The sequence below is a fragment of the Malus sylvestris genome, chromosome 13, assembly GCF_916048215.2.
Source record: "Malus sylvestris chromosome 13, drMalSylv7.2, whole genome shotgun sequence".
Taxonomy (NCBI): Eukaryota; Viridiplantae; Streptophyta; class Magnoliopsida; order Rosales; family Rosaceae; genus Malus; species Malus sylvestris.
Window position 1 is genome coordinate 7,208,524 of NC_062272.1, and position 9,789 is coordinate 7,218,312.

The following is a 9,789-nucleotide window of genomic DNA, read 5'->3' on the forward strand; positions in this document are numbered from 1 at the left end:
CATGGCAAAATGAGATCAAAATCGAGTCATTGAGCATAGCTAAAAATAAACCATATATATTGTTGTGTTCCCCATTTGCTTCACATGATTCATGGGCCACTGCGCTCTCTCTCTCTCGCACTATGATTTATAATGGAGCCCTTTTAATGGCACACAGAAGTGAAAGAGATGTTTCCTCATTTGTTTTAATCTCCATCGACCCTATTTTAAGGAGTTGAGTCACACACAATTGTGAAAAAGTTGAAAGCGGGCAAACAAACAAGAGACACATAATTAAGGAGACATTCCCTATGCACCTATGCTGCTGCCTTGCCATGCTATAGCCTTTGTACCATCTTTTGTTTCTTATTCCTGTGCCTTCAACATAAAGTGCTCCCCACCAATGTATAAAGCTGTCGAAACAAAGATAGGTCACCACTACTCATCACTTCATTATGGTCGAGGCCAAATCTGATAACAATAGCATGTGCGAGTCCACGACTTATAACTGTTGATACATTTGAATTATACAACGCATCAATAGTTAAGATTTGTTTGCTCCTTAGTTGCCACTCACCGGTTCATTTTGGATAAGGGGTAAGCTATCCACACACCTTATTTTACTTCTCACACACCCCTTGATAATTTCTGTTCGTTGATCTTCTTCAATTCATCTGATCCGACGGCCGAAAATTAAAAAAGTGTGCGGACAGTTGCTTGCTTGAGTTGAAAATTTTTGGCCGATTGAAAGTCGTTTGCACTCTGATCACCACTCATCAGTTAATTATTGATAAGGCCAAATGTAACAACTTCTTAGAGAGATGATACAGACAATCACACGTGCGAGTTGCCGACTTTTAACAGTTGATTCCATAATGCAATTTCTAGTCATTGATACAGATGGGTCTCATATAATCATGTATAGGCTTTATTTGATTGGCCCAAGTATGAGCTACTCCTAAGTGGTAGACTGGGAATATTGGGTGAGACAAAAAGGTTCTTCAGACCATCAAGTTTTGCTTCCCCTTACCTTGGTACCAGGAATATTGCCTGCTCCTCTTGTTTTGTTCATGCCTTTGGTTTGCCACCAGACCAGCTCACCCACAAAACACACACACATAAAGCATAACTGCATATAAACTATATACAACTTATATAGAATTATAGAAAGAGCAAATAGAATCTTGGAGAGTGTGTGCGCATTGCGCACCATGTCGTGTCCTCCTACTGTGGCGAATCGTTTTGCAACTGCCCCACACACACACACACACATATATATATATATATATTATACGCACATGTATATATACGTACGTTCGTTGGGACAAGTGTTCCTTTCTTATGTCTTTTTTTATTGAGTAAGGTATGATTCGTTTGGAAGTGTTTTTAAAATGACTGAAAGCGTGTTGACGAAAACGTTTTTGAAAGAAATCCTAAGCAAAAATGCAAGTGAATATTGGAAAGACATTTAAAGCGCTTCCCGAACACAAAAAAAGCAAGTGAACCCCAATCCAGATTTACAGTCCCAGAGAGAGCGAGAGAATTTGTTGGCATGGCACATGTAACTTGCAAATTTGAAAGATCTTTATCAGGATAAGATGGTGTTAATTGGGTAGCAGTATTCAAAATATTCAGAAGCCCAATTCAAGATTTTGAGCCATAGGCTTAGGTTTGTATTTATCCTCTGCTAAACAGTTTTGGGACGGATCAGCCCGGAGTCCGATCTCAAGCCAGGCCCATACCAACTAAACTCATAGGTCTAATAAGCCCTCGGAGTTGGCCCGACCGCTGTAATAGGTGAAGATTAAGATACATCCAGAGTTCGATTCGCTCCAATTTAGACAAAAGAAGCTCGTATGTGTAAAATGACACTAGTTTGGATGTCGAACATTTCTCTATAATTTATCAATTTCGATACAGAAGGTTGGATGAAAGTACAATGGAGATACAAATGCCTTAAACGGTTGAAGTGAATTCAGTGGACTCAACTCCCTCTCGACTTGGACAGTCCAGTTTTGAGGTTAGAGAAGTAAGATCTGTACCTCTGTGCTAATCCAAACAAGCCTAGAGTGCCTCCAGTGTGAATCATCACCACCATTGCACCTCCTTCTGCTTCCTGTTCACGAAGGATCGTTGCCATCTCCCACGCAGCGAGTGTATACACTGGATCCACCAAAATACCGGTTTGTTGTGCAATGTGTTGGCATGCCTCTACTTCCCCTTCTAAAACATTGCCAAACCTGACAGATATAGGGCAGGGTTTAACTTATATTACAGAAAACAGATGAATACATAAATGAAACATTGTAGAAGCTGTGGAGAGGATGACAGGCTACTCACTTTCTTGGATGGCGACGTTCTACCCAGTGCACAATTCCTTTATCCATTTCATCGAAGCAGCTGTCAATTTGAGAACAAAAATGCCTCTTGAAATCGGAAATCAAGCGCTTCTCCTGATGTCTATACCCGTCAACTGTATCAGCTAGCATCACTGCGGTAACCTCCCATGGAAGCCTGACAGGACGAAAAAGAAATAGTTTAAATGCGGCAATAGACAAAAGTCTGCTTGCACAAGAAGCTATGTTATTTAGATGACATTTTTAACATGTTTGAGAAATAATACGTATGAGAACATACCCCAAACATATGGCTCCAAGTGCTAAACCAACAGCAGTTGTCCCGGTTCCAGAATCTACAACAAATCTCAAGGGCCTCTCTTTCCCAAGTAAGTGATTCTGGGATAAGTACTGCACTAGGCGAATCAGACCTGAGAAAACAAATTAGGAGAAAGCAAGACCGAGCCGTCAACGATGTGTGAAATTGCAGACATGAAACAAGAAGCAGGAATGTTGGGGGATTGGATTCAAAAATCAGATGTGCTTACTGACATCCAATAACTATGTAACACCCCCTCCCCAATTAAAAGAATGCGGATATGTATACATGGAACCAAAAAGAGGTTTATTTATTCCTAAAAGTTAGGTTACCTAGTAATGCTACAACATCTCCTGCACCTTCGTTAACAATTGCAATTTTACGAGGACGGTCACTCTTCCAAGCATCCTTTTGCAAAAAATTCTGAGAACCATCATCTTCTCTCAAAGAAGCCTCCAAAATATCATCAAACCATACGACACTACTACTACTGCCTGCCAAATCATCAGCATGGCTCTTTAGCATCTTTTCCCTGTTGGCATACAGAGATCTCGGAACATATGTGACACTGCCATACATTGTTGAAATCAAGTTATAGCCGGTCAGTATTTCTGGCTGCTCCCCTCGTAGAAGCAAGTGTGGTTTAAGTCCTCTCTCTGAACATGAAACAGCTGCAAAACACAAAAATCGCCATATATGAGCAAGGATGCACATAGCTCTTTACACCAAAAGAAGCATGTCTGAGAGAGCAAGATTATCAGAGACTATATCCCATAGTAATTGCAGCTAGAAACTACCTACCAACAGCTGCTGTATGTGCGCTTTGACAGCCTCCGCATGTGACCTACATAAACAAAAAAACGTAGCTGAATGCCATTTGGTCTCGAAAGGAATTCAAATTCAACAAATCACAAGTTGAATATTGAGTTTGCATGATGCAATGTAATCATCCCTCACAATCTTAGAAGGATCAGAATCTCACCACATCAGTCACGGAATGATCTTCCACGAGGGGAATCAGCGCGTCCAACTTTCGCGCCTTATTACCATTTATCAAAGGATGCAACAAATCATCCCTCACAACAAAAAAAGACGGTTCTTGATCATTCTTGCTCATCATAAAAGATGGGTTGGTAATGTTGGAGAAGGAAACATCAGACAAGGCTTTGCCTGGCTCTGCTACTTTGTTGCTAGAAAACACTATTTGGTGAATTTTGGCATCAGGGGCAGGCAATGCCCATCTTCTATCAAGCAATTTTGACACAAAATCTCCACCACTCAAATTCAAATTGGAAACACACTGCCAAATTGGGGGTAAAAATAAAACACTCATCAATCTGCAGTCGTCAGGAGTGAGCAACACACATTGCAACAGTTTAATTAAAATCCCAAGTCATGAGCATGCCCGACCGATTAAATTAAGCAAAGGGTTTTCGTTTTAATCCAACTTTAATCCAGAACTAATATGCAAAATCCAAAACTTAGTCCAACCCATTACTTGCAACAGAAATCTTAGCCTAGCTTCAATGGTGAGAGATAGAGAGAACCTGAATCCGACGGCCTTTCGAAACGACGCCGGAGTGAAAGCCGCGGTTAATTGCTGCCGAAATCGCGCTCTTACTGGTAAAGCATTCAACTTTCATCCTCATCGCACCAGCAGATAATTGAAAGGGGATGATGAACTGGAGTTTATTATTAACCGTACGATGACAAGCCGTAAAGATCGAATGGCGGGAAATGGGCTTAGGGTCCCACCGGGTTCAAGGTTTTATCAAATTTACCGTCTCATCTAACACTAAAACCCCCCAAAAATGAATCCTCGCCGCGCCAGTATCAGAACGTCGCCGGAGGCGCTCTCTCTGAGTCGGGTCGGGGCTCCGAGAAGATGAGGTTGCCCGCGCTTCAGTGGAAGATGAAGTGCGACCCGGCAGAAGGCATGGAAATGAGGCCCGTCGTCAATCTTTCTTTTATTTTTCCATACACTATTCAGTTTCATGTAAATTGTTCGAATGCTTGTGCAGTTTGAACTTTGAACACACGATACATGTAATGGTAAACGCTCTTAACCACGTAACGCCCGATCTGATAGGCAATGCCTGTTTCTAATGAGTCTCAACAACATTTATTTACATTTCACCCTCCTTTTGACGAAAACTAAATTCACCACCTGACATGCGTTTACTGGATGAACAGTTCACTTTTTAAACTCGTAACATCACTTTTTAAAAACGTAACATCACAGTATAGTTTTTAACCAAATCCGAGTAAGAATTTTACCATGAAACAAAGAATGCTCCAAAGTGGAACATTAACGCTGACCAGGAGGAGCTCCATGGGCGATGTCATGTCCCAAATGAAGGCGTAGAGAAGACAGAAACCATTAGCAAACTATCATTACGGCCCCAAGGGTTTTTTTCTATATAACACAGCCTACATTAAACTCGGATTTAGGGTGGAAGAAGCGAAAGATAACCGTAATCTAATACAACAAAGGTCGGGCCAAGAGATGCCTTACTCTTCACCAGAACACGAAGGCAAATCGCTACGCTGGCCAAAAATATCAGGAATTCCATCCCAGTTCTTCTCCCTAGTTTCCCAATACCCTCCCACATAACTATAACAACCCTCCTCGTCTTTCCGAAACCATCTTGGCTGCCACCCTCTCTCTTGCAACTTTCTTGCCTGCACAAAATTATCAACAGTTGCTAAATACAATTTCAGAATAGAATAAAAGTTTACAAACAAATTACACTGCATACAGAAGCCCATCAATTCCCCGAAAACACCAGGGAAATGGCTTTAGCTACAAATTCAGTTTAGAGCTGAGTCCTGAATCTCAAACTCTCAAGATTATAGGCCAGATATGAGATTGAAGTCATTTTCATTTCAATTAAATTCAAGCGGACATTAGGCTCGCAATTAGAAGCAAGAACGCATGAAAAGAGGAAGATGAATGGATGAATAATGGATCATAAGGAGAAAGAGGATGTACAGGGGTACCTGTCTTTGAAGCTGTTCAAGTCTTAGCTTCTCTGCATTTGCCAATTCATATTCACCATTCTCCAAATGCCTTTGATCTGGCCTTAGCCTTGAGTCCGTCGGCGGTAACTTCTCCAATAAGCCAGGTGTGAGTTCATTAAGGGAAATTGCAAAAGGGGAGAAATTGTATCTTGTCTTGGTAACATAGTCATCTCTTTCCCAGAGAAGCACAGCCTCTGTCATTGGATCATAACCATTTGGTTTTGTAGTTGGATCTCCCAGCACATAGTACATTGCCTCGTCCCACTTACCCACCAACATTGCTACATTCTCTCCAGTTCTATTGTCTTGAACAAATCCATGAACCTGAAATTTCATGAATTTATGTAAAGCCCAGCAATGGCTAAAAACTAAGCGTAACATAAACATGAAAATCGGGCCGCCCTGGGGAGAATTTAGACTTTAGCTAACCTGATGTGGATTTCGGTCTATGATAGACTGCTCCTTGAACTTCAGCTTGCAGGAATAATTGCCACTGCCCCTGATGCGCATGGTGCCGTAGTGGTCACAATAAATTTTTCCTAGTATGATATTGTATATAGAGGTAGTGACCTTGCTCCACTGAAATGTCTCCCCATCCTCAAACTGCAAGGAAAGGGTACCCACAGGATCAAGCTGAATAGAACGCCCCCAAAACTTGCCTTTGAGATTGGATTCCGCCCAGAATTTCCAACCTCTTCCTTCACAATGACAAGCAACAACCATTGGGTGGTGACTCACCTGAGTGCAAGCTCATCCTTGTTAGCCAACAATCAATGGTTCATAAACATTTGACAATTATCTGTGATGCTTCAAATTCAATGAGTCCTAACAACACAAAGCAACAAAGAGGCTACTTTTATCTTTTACCGTTCTTCATACTTAATGGCCAGAAATCCATTCAAAAGGGTGCTACTAGACATCAATACTAGAAAATTTGACAACGTGCATAACCTTTTCAGAGAAAAAACGAAGTCCTTTATCTGGATAGTCAGCCTCATAGGTCTCCCCGAGGAGAGGATTAAAGGGTTTGCACTGCCGACCTTCTGTTGATGCATAGCCAGATACAGCAAAAGCTGCAACGTTTAGAATTCTCATTAAATCATTCCCCTGCACCACATGAAGTCCAAATTAATTTGAATACTATGAACAACACTCCCTCAATCCAAATTAATTCATGTCCCAAAGTTCAGACAATTAGGTGATGCATAGAAGGGTACAACAGAGGACCTTACCTGCTTTCCCCATTCTGATGCTCGATCAACCAAGTTTGAATATTCGAGATCTTCAAAGCACTTTTGCAACGATGAGAGTGGTTCATTAAAATAAACAGGAAGACAAACTCCAGACAAGTCCTTCCCAATATTATCCTTGATAATCGACCACAAGCCAATATGCTTCTCTTTCTCCTTGGGTTCTGGCAAATCATCCCTCCTTTTCACATATGGATATTTAATTGTCTTGATCTCCTCAACTCCATGCAATCGACCAGAAAAGAAAGAATCTCTTTCAAATATACAACCATTTCCCAAACCTTCCTTGCTCCGACAGGAAGCACTTCTTTGAGCATCTGAAGACAAAATAATTCATATCAAATTATGTTTCTTTAATTAATCAGAAAGAAAGATTCTCTATCGTATACCATTTCCCAAGCCTTCTCTACTCCGATAGGAAGCACTTCTTAGAGCTTCTGAAGACAAAATGTCATGTGTATCGAAATATGTTCCTTCATCTTCGTCTGTTTCAACATCTGCCCCATCTTGACTTTCGTTATCTGCATCAGAATCACTTGCACTGCCCTCAGATAAGACGGAGTAGAAATCTGTGGCATGAGCAAAACCATAATACAATCAAAACTAAAGGTCAAATTTAAATTTTCATGATAATAAATCAGAAACTGTGTATGTGGCTTGAAACCTTTCCAGTACTACCGACACTTAAATCATCATTATACATCTCATATGTGAAAACAATGAGTTCAACAAAATACTATGATAATGGAAAGATAACTGACCACTAAATCTCCCATTCCCCTGTCCATATGACTCACGCTCCTTTGTTTCATCCACTACTGTAGTTTCCAGCTCTATTTTTTCTGTCTGCAAAAAGAAATTTAGATAGGGATTTACTTTCCGACTAGCAAGCTTTCCACCACCCCTTATTGCGGCACATGTATAAAGCAGAAACTTAGTGATTAAATGCATGGAAATACCTCTAATTGCCTCAATGACTCCAACAGCATCACATGTTTACGCCGAAGACCCTTCAACTGATTTTGAAGCTCTGACACTTCTAAGAGCATAATTGACTCGCAGTCTTTGATCACCGGCTCACCAATTCCCTCCTGAGCTAATCTTAGTCTTAGCTTCTCTGTTGAAACAACTATATCTTCCGAAGGTACCAAATCATTGCTCATAAACACTCTAGGGAAAAGATCTTTAGCACCCAGCAGTGCCTCGATCCATGTAGCTCGGTCCTCTCTGGTCACACACCGCAAATGAAGAGTTTTAGTTCCTGTGAATATGGAAAGCCGTTTATCATCTGATTTGCTGGCACGAATTGAAGAGACCTGTAAACCAGACCACTTCGAATTCAGTAACCAAAAACCAAAAACTCAAAAGTACAGACCGTGCGCATTCGAGCACGCATTTTTATGCATCATCAAACAAAACACAAGCATTCGTCTCAACGTATTCGAGTTTTTGTTGGTCCTTCAAGATTGATGAATACTTTTGGTGGGTATCAATCAATGTTTTATAAAAATTCCATGAAAAGTGTAGGAATATTAAACATTTTCTGTAGCTTTCGACTCCCCCCACTCACATTACAAATATACAAACTAAGCAAAAGGCCCCAGATAATCCCAAAAAATAAACTCAATGCATACATACTTCTCATTTGCTAAATATAGCATCAGCTAAAAATAGCATTTCTACTATATCCCAAACAATGGCTTCACATTTCTGTGATAAGCAAAAGCTCATACCTTCAAATGCACTTCTCCGAAAGGCTTCCACGGCCTCGCCGCCGGACCTCCGAGCCGATTACTGCCCCAATTCGCCTTCTTCATGTACCTCAGCGAGTTCTCTCCGATCACCCTCAATCCCTTCTCTCTCACCTGGCTAACCAAAATCTTGTCCGGTCCATGAACCTTGTAGTACGAAAACACGCCGTCTTCGAGCACAAACCACCGCGACCGCCACCCCTTCCCGTAGTTCACCCACTTGTACAAAATCCCAGCCAAGCTGCCGCACACGCCGCCGCCAAACACCTTCGAATCTCTAGCTTCGCTGATCGTATCCTCAACCTCGTGGCCCGCGGCGGCGGAAGCCCTGTCCGATTCGGTCCCGGCCAACGAGACCTGAGCCGAGTAGCTCGGCTTCGAGCCGTAGCTGACGTTCCGGATCGGAGCCTCCGAGGCTACCTGGCACTGACCCGACTGCTTGGCAGCCACCGGCGTGCCCCGGTCCCGATCGATCGAAACCGGCGCAATGCAGCACAGCGGGTTCATCTTCAACCCCAATCAGACCATCCAATCAGACAAAAAACGAATCCGATCCTTGCAATCCTTATCCCATGCACATGCAGCGCCGATCACACAGCTCCGATTTGTAGAAATGCAGGACCCGATCCGAAGCGAAAACGAACCGTTTCGGAAATGACATAAAATTCTCGGAGCTTCTGGTTCTAGAGAGAGAAAGAGTTATGGAGAGCTCCACTCACACAGATCCATTCAGACACTTCTGCTGCAGCTGCTCAGTACTTACATATTTAAATAACTTTAATTAATTTAATTAACAGCTAAAAATTGGCGTGATTTAAATAATTAATGGCGCAATTAATGTAAATGCATGGGGTTTGGTTTATGGGTTTTTGGGTTGGGGAGGCATAATTGTGGGTGGAGGCAGAGCGGGGACAGCTAACGTGCGCGTTTGTGCGAAGCTGCTAGTGATTGCTGTTGTCCGGTGGGAATTATGAATATCCTTTGTGAAATTACGCCACTACCCTTGTATGTTTGGCGGGTGTGTAGTGAGTGGATGGGGATGTTTTGGATAATTCGGAGGCTTTTGAAAGCGACGAGTGAACGGACGGACCGGGGTGTCCGTGGAGGGAACGGGGGAGTGGTCGGGTGGGCTG

The 9,789-nt window shown here is 42.1% G+C and overlaps 2 protein-coding genes across 3 annotated transcripts; both read right to left on the reverse strand.

Moving 5' to 3' along the window:
* Positions 1–1,854: 1,854 nt before the first annotated feature.
* LOC126596678 (D-cysteine desulfhydrase 2, mitochondrial) lies at positions 1,855–4,541 on the reverse strand. 2 transcript variants are annotated; one of them, XM_050263346.1, is made up of 7 exons: positions 4,182–4,541; positions 3,617–3,934; positions 3,436–3,478; positions 2,967–3,305; positions 2,617–2,746; positions 2,320–2,493; positions 1,855–2,219 (listed from the first exon to the last, which is right to left on the reverse strand). In XM_050263346.1, the coding sequence occupies exons 1-7, from the start codon at positions 4,281–4,283 to the stop codon at positions 1,964–1,966; spliced, it is 1,362 nt and encodes a 453-aa protein (XP_050119303.1). In that variant the 5' UTR covers positions 4,284–4,541; the 3' UTR covers positions 1,855–1,963. The 2 variants fall into 2 exon arrangements, with proteins under 2 accessions (XP_050119303.1, XP_050119304.1); XM_050263347.1 differs by lacking the exon at positions 4,182–4,541 and having other exon boundaries at positions 3,432–3,478; positions 3,617–3,764.
* Positions 4,542–5,002: 461 nt separating this feature from the next.
* Positions 5,003–9,568, reverse strand: LOC126596677 (oxysterol-binding protein-related protein 1D-like). The gene is made up of 9 exons (XM_050263345.1): positions 8,639–9,568; positions 7,865–8,221; positions 7,667–7,751; positions 7,295–7,474; positions 6,888–7,222; positions 6,607–6,762; positions 6,085–6,393; positions 5,635–5,979; positions 5,003–5,316 (listed from the first exon to the last, which is right to left on the reverse strand). The coding sequence occupies exons 1-9, from the start codon at positions 9,161–9,163 to the stop codon at positions 5,146–5,148; spliced, it is 2,463 nt and encodes an 820-aa protein (XP_050119302.1). The 5' UTR covers positions 9,164–9,568; the 3' UTR covers positions 5,003–5,145.
* Positions 9,569–9,789: the final 221 nt, after the last annotated feature.

What these genes read in the sequence shown, in the direction of transcription:
- LOC126596678 (XM_050263346.1), bottom strand. Translation starts at nt 4,283, where the DNA reads ATGAGGATGAAAGTTGAATGCTTTACCAGTAAGAGCGCGATTTCGGCA. An exon ending in CGCACATACAGCAGCTGTTG is followed by an intron (nt 3,306 to 3,435) that starts GTAGGTAGTTTC and finishes TGTGTTTTGCAG; the next exon opens with CTGTTTCATGTTCAGAGAGA. An exon ending in AGATGTTGTAGCATTACTAG is followed by an intron (nt 2,747 to 2,966) that starts GTAACCTAACTT and finishes TTGTTTTCTCAG; the next exon opens with GTCTGATTCGCCTAGTGCAG.
- LOC126596677 (XM_050263345.1), bottom strand. Translation starts at nt 9,163, where the DNA reads ATGAACCCGCTGTGCTGCATTGCGCCGGTTTCGATCGATCGGGACCGG. An exon ending in AGTCATTGAGGCAATTAGAG is followed by an intron (nt 7,752 to 7,864) that starts GTATTTCCATGC and finishes TTCTTTTTGCAG; the next exon opens with ACAGAAAAAATAGAGCTGGA. An exon ending in TTCGTTTTTTCTCTGAAAAG is followed by an intron (nt 6,394 to 6,606) that starts GTTATGCACGTT and finishes GCTTGCACTCAG; the next exon opens with GTGAGTCACCACCCAATGGT.